The sequence below is a fragment of the Moschus berezovskii genome, chromosome 15, assembly GCF_049115385.1.
Source record: "Moschus berezovskii isolate FMDL1 chromosome 15, NW_MosBer_1.0, whole genome shotgun sequence".
Taxonomy (NCBI): domain Eukaryota; kingdom Metazoa; phylum Chordata; class Mammalia; order Artiodactyla; family Moschidae; genus Moschus; species Moschus berezovskii.
In genome coordinates this window covers 48,501,544-48,516,055 of record NC_142474.1, presented here as the reverse complement: position 1 = coordinate 48,516,055, position 14,512 = coordinate 48,501,544, and the positions used below count along the sequence as shown (strand labels likewise).

Below are 14,512 nucleotides of genomic sequence, written 5' to 3'. Positions count from 1 at the left end.
CTTGACTTCAAAGTGTTAAACGCAAAACCAGTTCTGAGGCTCCATAATTAAAAATGAAAAGAAAAAAACTAATTATGGCTAACTCAAGATCTAATCTATGCAGTAACATTCTAAAAGACTTTTTAAACGAATTTATAATTCAGAGTCTCACTGAAACTGAAATCATGTCATATAATCAGAAACTCACACTACAGTTCAACGTGCAGCATCTAGTAATAACGGCATACCTTTTCTTTCTGTTCTCTGAGCAGGGACAGAAGATGTGGGTGTAGGCAGTTTTGATAAAGTAGATGCTCCATTAGCATCAAATGATTTCTTTGGCTGGTGATCAGACTGTAGCGTAAATGGACTAGAAGGAACAGTGCTTGGGGTAGCAGTTGGATGAACCACTGGTTTGATGGGGTGCTGTACTGGCGTAGAACTACTGTGAGTCTCTGCTCTTGGCAGTCTGTAGTCTCTGTCATTGTGTCTGCTTGTCTGAGACAAAATATTCTGTGGGAGCAAACTACTGGCATCACTGGAATGCTTGTCTTCCACTTTAGTTCAGAGTTCGGAAAAAGAGATGTCGGAATGACGGAAGGGGGAAGAAAAAAGATTACGTTAGAATCCTGTCTTTAACATCAGCTAATTTAGCAACATACTTGTACTTACACCTTTTCTATAAAACTGCAAGCCCAGTTAGTGTATGCAGTTTTACCACTAGCATATAAACATCCAACTACTGGAAGAGGAATTTCAGATCAACTATAAATACTAATTCTATACTCAGATTTCAAGTGGGCTACTAGTCTTGGGAGATTCTTTAGAACCACACCATAGTTCAAACAGAACATTTTAAAAAAAGATCAATATATGGATTTATAAAATTTTACTCAAATTAAAAAAAAAACATTTTAAAAACAGAAAAAGCAAATGATCCATTCTTTTAAAATATGGATCTTGGCTCTAAGAATTGACTATCATCCACAGTGGTTCAATTGCAAAGAATTATTACTTTGTTAGCCTGATTTTTCTGAATACTGAAGCAGCTAATTAGTGGGCTCTAAAGTTGTTGGTACTAGGGCTTAAACAACCTCATTTAGGGATGGCTGAATTTGTGAAGAACTCTGCATTCAGTAAGTAAATCAACTCATATTTTAAAAATGCTAACAAATACCAGAGTTAGTTATAAAATCAAGTTATAGATAATGTTATCTGAAAATAGAAGCCCTACATCTGCAGCAAAGTCAGAAAAATATACTTGGGTATGTTAAAAACAGATCCTCTTCCAACTTAAAGCCACAAAAATAAAATTTAAACTCAGAAGTACTTTTGCTTCCGCAAAATAAGTACAAAAGAAGGAAAATCTGAACAATCACAGTTAAAGAAAATTTTTATTTATCAAAAATTCTCCAGCCTCAATTACAATAGTCTCCCCAGTAATTAAATGATTAAAGCAACTTCCATGTAGAAAAACATCTTAAGATTCAAGCACGTGATTACCAAAGGATGCCCTCCCTGTTGAATGCAGTGTCATTTTTTCCCAAATCATGGTTCCTCCAAGTCCAGAGACCACAAGAGCACAAAGAAGTAAGTATGCTTAAACTACAAGTCAGTTTTCAAGTTGGCAATGTACACCTTCTAACATTATAGCCAAACAAAAGGTACTGGGCATAGTACTGGATACTGTAAAAAAACTTAAGTCATTATCAAAACAAAGTCTCCTGACTTGAAGACTTAATGAAAATCAGGGTTACAAAAGATGCATTTATTATTGTACCAGAAAAATAAACAGACTGAGCTACCACAGCAGATCACAAACATCTGCTCCATGATATTAACTTATCAGTAAACTATCAACTTGAGTGCACATACAACTTAAAAGTTTATTCTAGAGTTTCTTCCTGAAAAGAACACTACCACAAGCTTTTTAGAGACAGACTTAACAGTTTAAAAAAAAACAAAACACGCCCAATTCCCATCAACCTTGTCAATTTCCTCATGAAGGAATGCCCTTTGTTCTGTATGACTACAGCCAAAATGTATCAATGAAAAATAAAGTTACTTCTCACATGTGTAAACTTTGGGGGGGGAGTGGGGAACGCAGCAGCGGCATCACAGCAAATGAGAATGCTATGGCCCCAACAGCTTTCTATTACTCACAACTCAAGATCAAACACGGTTTAAGTGACTCGATCTGCACATCCCCACAACAAGAACACTAAGCAAGTGCCTGGAGACACTTTTGGTTGTCATGACTGGGGCAAGGAGAGGAGTGCCACTGGGATCTAACGTGTGGAAGTGGGAACAAGCTCTATATTCTTCAACAGAGGACAGAATCCACCAAGAGTGACCTGACCCAGAATGTCAGTAGTGTCACTGTTGAAGAATACCAAGTTAAAGTTTCTCTAACCCCAGAACAATCACTCTCCGAGGCACAGATTAAAGATTAAAAATCAAACAAAACATAATACGACCACATCAGTGCAATTACAGTAGCAGTGATATCAAACTTAAAATTTCATCCATACAACTTCAGTGTCAAATTGTGGATTATTTGCAACACTGACAAAAAACCCAAAACCCCCAAAATGCTCTTAAAAATCCTTTCTTCTACCTTTCTCTCTTTACACGTAAAGTGTTCCCAATCCTTTCTGCTCCCTGCTCCACACTCTTTGGTGGGCTATTAGGAAGAACAAAGCTTTAAGTGCTACCTTACATGCATACCAATGTACCAGACACAGGGGAAACTCTCCTAGCAGTTTTTGGTAGACAAAGTTAAGTACTTCAAAGGCTTAGTAACTATTACTCTCACACCAGGTACAGTCAGTTGACCAATTGAAAAAAAAAACAAGTAGTAGCAGCAATACAGCTAAAGCCCTTTCTCAAACATTACTTAAAACTCAGAAAGTGTAATATATGACTACATTTCAACACAAACACAGACCCACTCTCCTCCTCTACATTTCTAGGAATTTAACTAAGGAAGTAATCAGGTAAGTGGGCAAACAAAGGAATAGCAGCACTGTTTACTGTAGGAAAAAGCTGAAAACCACACCAGTCTCCACAGACAGAGGATTATCTACCAGACATGAGCATGTCCAAAAAAGGGAACAGCATGCAGTCAACATAATATATGTTAAATTATTAAATGACAAGCAAATATATGTTTGGGGAAAAAAAATTTTTTTGGCAGTGCCTTAAATCACGCAGAATCATAGTTCCTCAACCAGCAATCAAACCCCCACTCCCCGCAGTGGAAGCAGGAGTCTTAACCACTGGATCACCTGGGAAGTCCTATATCCTTGAAACATTATTGAATAGAAGAAAAGGTGAAGAACAGTAACATAATCCGATTTTGATATAAAATACATACACATGTAGTTTTTATATACTATTATATGCAGCTAGAAAAAAGTTTATGTCCCCAAGCATTCCTGAATCATGAGATTAAAATATTTTCCCTCTTTCATTTTTAGTAACCAACAGTCTAACTTCTGAAATCATAAAGAAAAACTGACTTCACTTCCGAAAGTAAAAGCAACACAGAGATAATTTAAAAATACAACTATGGTTTTATTTTCTTAAAGATATTTTTTAAGCAGACAAAACTTGTATTTTCACTTCTGTTAACATTTCTATCAGATCTCTAATTACCCGCAAAAGAGGACAAGTGCCTAGGTTATTTTGGAAGGAACAGACACACTAGATGGTAATCTTTTCCTCTCTGGGAACCACCAGCCTCTTATGTGGCGAGGCCTGCCCTAATAACCAAAATATGTTATCTTTACACCCAACTAGCCACTCTTCCTGGATACCCATAATTTATTCAAGAGGACCACAAGCTGGGTACTACGTATTTTTTTAATCTGGAAGGAAAAGCCACTCATTTTTCATTATTCACCAAAAGTCAGTTATCTAAGTAAAATGAGACTACAACCAAAGTCTTCTGTATCAAAATACAATATTCTTAATTTCTTAACTAGGGTACCTTAAACCATTTTTATTTTCTAAAAATCAAGTACAATTTAATATAACAAATTTAATGTTTCCAGGAACACATTTTAAACATTCACCCCTACAGAACTATATTATCTGTTTCACCTTAAATAATTTTTCCAATCGAAAGTTCAATATCCTTTATTGGGACCAAATATATCCCTACTTTTTTGAGTTACAGAATGAGAACTCAAATATGCTTAAGTCTAAGAATTTCCAAAACACATCTTAAAATTCTCAAAACTTGAGAAAGAGCCTAAGAATTCTATGTGGCATTTAAATTTTATTCTGGGCAAGACAAGTCACTGGGAATAGAACATATGTGGTAAAATCTTTAAATTCAAACTTTATCTGAATTAAAAAAAATTAATTTATTTTACCCGTATTATTCAACTTGGACAAAATCTGACCTTAAGAGAACATGAAGGTATGCCCACAGTACTGAGATAGCACACAGATCTATGATCATTATGAAACCATTTCCAAATACAAGGATAAACAAGTTTCTCACTGGCAACACAAAACCAGGTACTTCATGTCACTATCTGTGTACCTTTGATTTAATTATTAGATTGAAATCCAGGAAGGTTTGCAGTGTCCAGTTCAAATGGGGGGAGGGGGATGTTGCAGTGGCTCTTGTTTTAAGAAGTCAATCCACAACATGAAATTTTACTTTTTAACCAACTCAGTGGCATCATAGCCATTATGAGTAGTGATGAATACACAGGTGTATTCATTCTGCTGCTGCTAAGTCAATTCAGTCGTGTCCGACTCTGTGTGCCCCAGACAGAAGCCCACCAGGCTCTCCCGTCCCTGGGATTCTCCAGGCAAGAACACTGGAGTGGGTTGCCATTTCCTTCTCCAAAGTGTGAAAGTGAAGTCGTTCAGTCGTGTTCGACCCTTAGCGACCCCACGGACTGCAGCCAACCAGGCTCCTCCATCCATGGGATTTTCTAGGCACGAGTACTGGAGTGGCTTGCCACTGCCTTCTCCGGTGTATTCATTCTACTATGTATTATTCTATTACATACTCTTTCCCTTTTCAAGAAATAAAATAATGTAGGTTACAAGGACAGATCCAGCATAAAAGAAAAAAACCTGTTATGTTTCTAACTATTTTACATTACAAATAGCTATGCACATGTCTGTAAAGTAAACAAGCAACTGGAATGAATCAAACACTACATTAGTTCAAAGAAAAAAATTAATACTTACTTCCACTGGCAAACCCACTAGTGGCTGTTGCTTGCATCACCTCTCTTCTGTAATCTCTATCTTTTGGGAAGCTATTAACTGCCATCTTGTTTGCTTCTTTTTGTCTCTGTTCTCTAAAAATAAAAGATAAACCCATAAAAATTACAACAGATACTGTGAATCTACACTTAACACTTCTCGTCAAATGCTTAAGCGAACAGTGCATTAAACATCAAAGAACAAGGCAGTGATGTCATGTAACTGGTGTGGGACCTGGGACACAGCAACAGCAGTTAATGCTTCTCACTGATGGCAGCAACATTACACTGATTACTTACACGCCATGAACCCCACAACTAAACATGGTAACAATAATTCTACATTCTACATGAAGGAAACACTATTCTACAAGAAGATTTCTAATACAAGTTATAGAAAAGATGAATAAATGTAGATCAATATATATTAAAAAAATTTTTTTAATTAAATATACTGTTTACAAGGATCTTGTGGACAGCTACTCATCTGTCCTAGTTTTTTTGGTTTTTTAAGAGAAATTATGGAAAACACAGACAATGGGTCAACATTTCAATTAAGAAGAGAAGTGATGAATAGCACACTAAGAAACCTAAATTTAGAATCTTTAGCACCCTAAGATGTCAGCCTGTAGAATCAAGAATGAGAAATACTGTTCAATGAAGCACAAATACCTTTCAAGCCACTCTTTTGGTTTTTCCCATTGTGAAACTTCTGTTCGACAATTGTAGTAGTATTTTTTCCCAGAAGAGCTAATATGCTCAGACCAGTCATCTGCAGAATCATAAGGCTTAAAAAAAATTAGAAAATGTTAATGTAATTTAATCACTTGATATTCCGAGAATGCAAATGGTTTTTATAAGCACCCACAGGGGAAAAGACCTGAGACAAAGGTGCCCTCATCCCCTCATCTGAGATGGAATCATCTGCATGTACACTTTAGGAGCTCTTAGTCTAAGAAAACCTTCAACTGTAACAATGGAACACTCTATAAACAGTTCAGTATCTTTACTAGGTATAAGAAGAAAGACATGAAATTAACATCATACTGACCTTAGAAAAGTATTACAAAACCCCCATTACCACAATTTTAACTGAAGTCTAGTCACATGGAGAATCCACTCTCAACTGACTGACCTGATGGCATGAGAGCCCATCAGTTCTGAACACTTCACAGCACAACAGTAATCAGTGTAACAGAGAACAAGCTGCTTGTATTCACTGTTACTTAGTGGGGGGGAAAAGCACACACACAAAAGCTTCAGTATAAAACACAGGATATTTAAAGCTATGAATCTGCTCCAGCTTCACAATCCACAAGACATGTCAAGTATTAACTGAACTTGTCTCACACAACACACAGGATCAGCAGCATCACTCATTTTCCTAGAACTAAAATTGGTCTGTCTTAGTTCTCAAATATAGTCTCTTGCTGGTCATTTCATAGACACTGTAAAATTATCATGAAATGTAAAATTATCATGAAATTAAAAATTACCTGAAAGGCCCAGTACTCATGGAACTAATCTCAACAATGTAATGTTTAACTGCCTGCACTGGCTCCAGGAAATCTGGTATAAATCCTAGTATTACATGAATTTATTGTTAACTGTTTACACCAAGGAGCTTTGAGATTAAAATGAAGCAAGGGCTATACTTTTTCCTTGCTCACCACTGTGCAGAGGGACACAATTTGAACACTTCAGGAAACGAATTCTTATGCACTTGCCTATTCAGCTTGAATTTAGCACATAGGAACAAGCTGAGAGAACATCACAAAACTAATGAGTGATAGAAGAAAAGATCAAAACTCAGGTTTCTGAGTCATCTATTATTTCCACTAAATCAACACCAATTTTGGAAATGTCATAACAATTTTGAGCATAGCTGAAGAAACACTGAAGATTCTGCTCTCAGACTATTTCAAATTTGTGAAGTTGCTGGAAATCAGCCCAGTGCTTCCAAACCTCTAGAGATCAGGAGAGAGTTAATTCTCAACACCCCACCTGACTCTAGCCAGGAGGCGGCTTCACCAGGCTGCGGGAACCCAATTCAGAAGGCAAAATTCAAAAGGGTTTTTCTCTACCATCTACCACCCCCTAGATCTAAATTATTATGCCAACAAAGTCCTCTATGGATGTATTTGCAAGATTTGGTTTGCTAGGCAGATGATTACATGGGATTACTAGTTCGGTCTAAAGAGGTTGAAGGAGATTTGGTCTAAAGGCGGATAGAGGACACTGGAGTAGGACAGAGAGGTCTAAGCCAGTGCTCTTCAAAATTGACGGTTATGCAAACTGTGACCTGTCCTGGAGGATATAAGGAGCTTGCATCAGAATATATATCAACACACTGCTTCTCGAGCCAAAGGTCTTCCTTTAAAAATAAAAAACACATACCATAGCTCAACTAAAGAGTGTATTTAATGACAACTAATTTCCATTGTGGCACAACCTGCAGGACAGTAAGTTAAAAAGTTCACAGACCAGAAGCTTGAAGAGCATGGGTGTATCAAATCCCAGGTTAGTAGAAGTTAATATCTTACTTAAAAAAATGTGCTCCAGGGTACAGCATTACGATCACATACTAGCAATTTAAGTTCATCTTCTCCACCCTATTTCTATCCCCCAAAAGAGGTTAAGGAAGAAACTTTTTAAAGAAACAGGGAAATTTTTAAATGCTGATATGCAAAAGCAGGTGTTAAATGCTTTTCCCATTGTATTATTTTCCACTTTACTGAGGTGTAATTGACAAATATAATTGTAAGATATTTTATTTAACCGTTAAAATACTGTGTTTTTTTTAACCTGGGCTACCTGATATTCATCGGTTGGTCTCTTTCATTACAAAAATATTAACGAACAGTGATTTTATATTTTACTTTACTACTCAAAAAAAAGTCCATTAGAAGTGATATTAAGACATAGTTTGAAAGTAACCTTCAAATTACTTCAGATTACTAACGTTCAAAAGCCAGCTTCTCAGGTAACATTAAACTCAGTTTGTAAAAAATTGCCACGCCCACTGGGTACATTATGATGAAAAAGATCACCACTTGAAGGTTAATTATATACCTAGAGTTGAAATTTACAGAAAGGGGGACCTTGATTCTAAAAACACATTTCATTTAATCCATGTTCTGTTGCCCCCCACATAGTGAAATCCCCTGAGACTCTTTAGAATTTGCAAACTTGCTGATGCCCATTATTTATGCTCTCTGATTTCATTATGCCAATCTATTTCCTGAAAATCAAGATAATCAGAAACCATTTTTCCTGAATAAAGAATTTTTTTTCACCAAAACAATGTCCACATGGCCCGTCTCTGTCCTAACAGGAGATGAATACGAAATCTAAATCGTCAGAGATGAAGGGAACATGAGGTTAAGTGCTAGACTGTTACATTAATGGGGCTATTTTTCACAAAAATGTATACTCATTGTAAAATATTGAGTATATTTCTTACTGAAAATGATTCAGCAGAAGCAGTGTGATGATAACACCTGTGAAAGTTTATCAAGTTGCTGTCTGGATCTCAATACCATCCTTCTACGTTCTGTGATGCTAAAGTGAAAGTGAAGTCGCTCAGTCTTGTCCAACTCTTTGCGACCCCATGGACTTTAGCCTACCAGGCTTCTCTGTCCATGGGATTCTCCAGGCAAGAATACTGGAGTGGGTTACCATTTCCTTCTCCAGGGGATCTTCCCAACCCAGGGATCGAACCCGGGTCTCCCGCATTGGTGACAGACACTTTAACCTCTGAGCCACCGGGGAAGCCCTCTGTGATGCTAAGGCTGGGACAATGCAAATTACATTCTATTTCGCCAGCTGGCTTTCTGTCAAAAGTCTGACAATACCAGACATTAGAGGAGGACTGAAGGGCAGGAGAAAGCAGCCACAGTGGATCCCAGTTTCCAGCTCTCAATCCAGAATCAGAAACAGCTTCATTATACCCCTCAGAGAACTGTGCAGGGCTCCTCCTCTGAGCAATTAGGTTCTGATAAACCCTAACCTCTTCCTTTTGTTTCCAGCCCTCAGGGGTAATCACTATCTATGCTACTTTTGTTTTCTGTGTTTGAAATTCTCTGTGCTAAAATAACCAGTATGATTTGTTTTCCTGAATAGACCCTAATACTTAAAAGTAATCACAATTTTTTTAATGAAAATCATTGATGTCCCAATTTTCTATGGAAATGTACTGACCACACTGATTCAGCAAGAGACAAAAAATAATAAACCCCAAGAGTTTTCAATACCACTTAAGATATGATAACCACCTGAATAACCAAGGCAATGCCTGCTGGATTCAACCAATACTTCCATGGCCTTTCAGTTAGTTGTCCTTTTGTCCTTCCTGTAATGGATTTTCCACATTGCTTTCTGATGGTTTTTAAATTGCAAATACAGCACTTCCCTGACTAGGCCCTTGAGGCGCTCTCCACTGCCTTCAAGTACAGTCCACGATCCCTGGGAAGCAGAGAACGCTGTGTGATCTGGCCCCATTCTCTCTGTAACCTGAGCTCCTACCATTTCTTCACACCACCAAACCTGTGTTCTTCAAACAAAGTGCTTTTTCACACTTCTATGTCTTTGTAGGTGCTGTTCCTTTCCATGCTACACAAATTCCAGACCTCTTCCACTACATGGGTTACAATCAGCCTGTCGGCCAGCACAACCTCTTCAATCCAGGCTCAGTCCCCTCTTGAGGGCTCCCCCAGGACCGTAACATGCACTGATCTAATGGTTTACCGACCTATAGTCAGTCTCCATTTTTTTTTTCAGTTCTACACATCAAAAATCTAGCATCTGCTTGGAAAGTTGAAATCTTATTTTTGCATGAATGTATTAGAACTTTCATTTGAATCCTAACTTTAAAAAGTTCAAACTACTTCATTAACAATTATTTCATTTTTAGAAAACCTACAATCCTTCATTGGGTTTCATGCCTTTCAGGACCAATACCTCTATTATCACTAATGTCTTGTAGGGTATATAATATAGTAGATACTCAACTTATAGATTTTAAAAACAGAAGTTTATAGATTATGAAAACAAAAGCTCAAGTCAAGACACATGTTTCACAATCAGAAGTTCTTTGTATCTCAAGTATCACATCGGTAAACTTTGCTCCACAAAAGAATGCTAATAAAACAATATCAAAATGGCATATTCAGACTATCCTCAGTTTTAATATTAAAGCTAGCTTATTAGTTCAGGTGCATTAAAATCAATTTTTAAAAATTTTGCAATATATTCAAAAAACAAAACTGCAAATGTTTATATACTTACTGCATCTGAAGTTTTGCTTGGATTATTGCTTGGATTAGAAGAATGTGAATTTGAACTATGAAGAGCACTGTGGTTGTGTGAATTTTCTTGGGGAGAGTAACTGGTCCCTTTAAAAAATAAAAAGCAAAGAGAATTTTAAGTAAGTCATAGCTGACGTTTATACTGGGCTTCTGTTATACTGCAGATATATCACTAATTCATCATTGCAAAACTGAAATTTTATCATTTCTAGCAAACTAGGTTTTTAAAAAAATTACAAGCTATATTAAAGACACAACATACTTAGAAAAAAGACCAAAAGTTCCACTAATGAGAGAACAAAAGTGACAGTTACCCAATTATCCACTGTCCATGGAATTCTCCAGGCAAGAATACTGGACTGGGTTGCCATTCCCTTCTCCAGAGGATCTACCCAACCCAGGGATCAAACCCGGGTTTCCTGTATTGCAGGCAGATTCTTTACCGTCTGAGCCACCAGGGAAGCCTCAATGATCTAGTAAGTTTTTGCAATTACTTTTCAACTTCTTAAACAGTTTCCACACTTGCTCTTTAAAGTTTTGACAAATTTTAACTAAAACAGTATAAAGTTTTCAAAAAGTTAACTTTCAGTGAAGGTACTTGCTTTCAAGAGGATGAAAATGACATCATATCTCCTCACAACAGGACCAGTTGCTTTAAAGTAACTAGAATTTTATGAACAATGACCATCAGGGATGCCAGTTTTATCTTAAGAAAAGCCAAGATCTAAAACTCCAGACTTGATTAGTAATACAAAAAGCTCCACTACGAAAGTCTAATTGTTAGTATTTCAGTTTCATTCCATGTATTTTTCATCATAAAGGTAACGTAATTCAACTTCCCACCTACTCCTTGTGCCAAAAAATGAACTGGCAAGTGGTATGGAGGCTACAAGATAATGAACAAAAGCTGGAAGCAGGAAGAGCAATTTAGATGGTCCAGTGGTCCTGGAAATTAATTAGCAGTCAGAATCAGGGTGGTTATGAGAAGAATTTAGTAAGAATTAACTATTTCAATCAACAAGAACAATTACAGGCCTACCTTTGTTTTACTGGGCTTTGCTTTACTGCACTTCACAGATACTGAGTTTCGTACAAATTGAAGGTTTGTGTCAATCTTTACATCTATCAGTGCTATTTTTCCAACAGCATTGGTTCACTTCTTGTCTCTGTGTCACATTTTGGTAATCCTCGTAACATTTCAAACTTACATTTTGGTAATTCTTGTAACATTTCAAACTTGTTCACTGTGATTATCTTTGTTACAGCAATCCGTGGAGAGTGATCTTTGATTTACTATTGAATTTGTTTTGAAGCACCACAAACGACACCCACACAAGATGGCAAGCCTAAATGATGAATGTGTGTGTTCTGACTGCTCCCCCATGTCTCCCCTTCTCCACGGGCTGTCATTTTCCCTGAGACACGCAGTATTGAAATTAGGCCAGTTAATAGCCCTACAATAGCCTCCAAGTGCTCAAGTGAAAGGAAGAGTCACATATCTCTCACTTTAAATGAAAAGCTAGACACGGGTTAAGTTTACCAGGGAAGGCAGGTTGACAGCCAATACAGAAAGCAAATTAGGCCTGTTGCACCAAACAGTTAGCCAATGTGAATGCAGGAGGAAAGTTCCCGCAGGAAAATTAAAAATGCTACTCCAGTGAACACACGAAGAAAGCACAACAGCGTTACTGCTGATGTCGATAAAGTTTGAGTTTAGGTGGAGAGAAGATCATACATACCTGCCACAACATTCCCCGAAGCCAAAGCCTAGTGCAGAGCCCACACTCTCTTCAATTCTATGAAAGCTGAGAGAGGTGAGGAAACTATAGAGAAAGTCTGAAGCCAAGAGGTTGGTTCCTGAGGCTGAAGCAAAGAAGTTGTCTCTGTAACATCAAACTGAAGCCACAAGTGCTGATATAGAAATTGCAGCAAGTCACCCAGAAGATCAAGCTAAAATCTTACATTCGTGAAGGTGGCTACACTAAACAACAAATTTTTCACCATAGACTGAAACAGCTTTCTATTCCTTTCACAGAGAGAAGATGTCGATGCCTGGCAGCAAAGCTTAAAAGAACAGGCTGATTCTCTCAGGAACTAAGGCAGCTGGTGATATGAAGTCAATGCTCATTTACCACCTGAAAATCCCAGGGCCCTCAAGAACTATGCTAAATCTTCTCTGCCTATAAATGGAACAACAGAGCCTGGATGACAGCACATCTGTTTACAACATGTCTTCGGCCCACTGTTAAGACGTATGGTTAAGAAAAAAAAGACTCCTCTCAAAGTACTAGGGCTCACTGACAATGTGCCTGGTCACCCAAGAGCTTGATGGAAACATATAAGTCATGTTGTTTTCATGCCTGCTAACATCTATTGTGCAAGCCCATGGATCAAGGAGTCATTTCAACTTTCTGTTCTTTTTCAGAAATACATTTCATAAAGTTATAATTGCCACAGACATAAGTCTGACTGACCTAGGTAAATTAAATACCCTCTGGAAAGAATTCATCAATCTAGACGCCATCAAGAACATTCATGATTCATGCATGCTAAGAGATCAAAATATCAGCATTAACGTGAGTATGGAAGAAGCACATTCCAACCCTCACAGGTGACTCTGAGACCTGTCAAGACTTCAGTGGAGGAAGAACTGCAGATGTGGTGGAAATAGCAAGACAACTAGAAGTAGAGCTGAAAGTGGGGTTGAACTGCTGCATCTCATGATAAAATCTGAATGGATGAGGAGCTGCTTCCCATGGATGAATAAAGAGGTTTCTTAAGAGCGAAGCTACTCCTGGAAAAGATGCTGTGAAGATTGTTTGAAATTACAAAGGATTTAGAATATTACAAAAATTTGACAGATAAAAGCAAAAGCAGGCTTGAAAATTACTGACTCCAATTTTGAAAGACGCAAAATGCTATCAACCAGCACTGCATGCTAGAGAAATATTTGTGAAAAAAAGAGCCAAGCCGGCAAACTGCACTGTCTTAAAGAAATTGCCACAGCCAGCTGAGCCTTCAGCAATCACCACCCCAATCTGTCAGCAGCCATCAACATAGAGGCAAGACCTTAAAATTAGGATTCCTGAAGGCTCACAAAATAGCATATTTTTTTTTTTTAGTAATAAAGTATTTTAAAATTAAGGTGGTTGGGTGTGTCTGACTCTTTGCAACTCCATGGATTGCAGCATGCCAGGCTCCCCCGTCCCTACTATCTTCTGGAGTTTACGGAAATTCATGTCCGCTAAAGTCAGTGATGCTCTCTAACCATCTCATCCTCTGCTGTTCCCTTCTCCTTTCCTTTCAATCTTTCCCAGCATCAGTGTCTTTTCCAATGAGTCAGGTCTTTCCATCAGGTGGCCAAAGTACTGGAGTTTAAATTAAGGTATGTACATTTTTTTAGACATAATGCTATTACACACTTAACAGTCTACAGTATAGTATAAACTTTTACATGCACTGGGAAATAAACTTGTGTCTCACTTTATTGCAATATTCACTTGACTGAAATGATCTGGAACCAAAATGGCAATCTCCCCAAGGTATGCCTCCAAATAGGTAAGAAAGGTGGATTAGGACAGAAGACAACCTAAGGTTTCAAATACTCAGCTGGAATGGTCAGCTGATCTAGGAATCCAGAAGTGGAGCAAGAAGTCTGTTACATTAGAAAGGTGACAGGTAGGGGACTCACATATGCTGCTGCTGCTAAGTCGCTTCAGTCGTGCCCGACCTTGTGCGACCCCATAGACGGCAGCCCACAGGCTCCACCATCCCTGGGATTCTCCAGGCAAGAACACTGGAGTGGATTGCCATTTCTTTCTCCAATGCATGAAAACGACAAGTGAAAGGGAAGTCGCTCAGTCATGTCTGACTCTTACCGACCCCATGGACTGCAGCCCACCAGGCTCCTCCGTCCATGGGATTTTTCCATGAGCTCAGAATGAGTAACAGCAAAGCAAGAGGAAAGGGAATAACCAAGATTTAACCTTGGCTAGA

The 14,512-nt window shown here is 37.9% G+C and overlaps 1 protein-coding gene across 9 annotated transcripts in view; it reads right to left on the bottom strand.

Annotated features, from left to right (window-relative positions):
* The window catches only part of WAC (WW domain containing adaptor with coiled-coil), an 80,389-nt gene that overhangs the window by 25,888 nt on the left and 39,989 nt on the right, over window positions 1–14,512 (bottom strand). For 7 of the 9 annotated variants that reach the window (XM_055430090.2, XM_088844047.1, XM_088844046.1 and 4 more), the window contains exons 4-7: window positions 10,497–10,603; window positions 5,883–5,998; window positions 5,194–5,306; window positions 228–536 (exon numbers count right to left, since the gene is read on the bottom strand). In XM_055430090.2, the coding sequence (XP_055286065.1) occupies window positions 228–536; window positions 5,194–5,306; window positions 5,883–5,998; window positions 10,497–10,603 (645 nt within the window). The remainder of the gene's footprint in view (window positions 1–227; window positions 537–5,193; window positions 5,307–5,882; window positions 5,999–10,496; window positions 10,604–14,512) is intronic. The other 2 variants (XM_088844049.1, XM_055430140.2) reach the window with 1 other exon arrangement.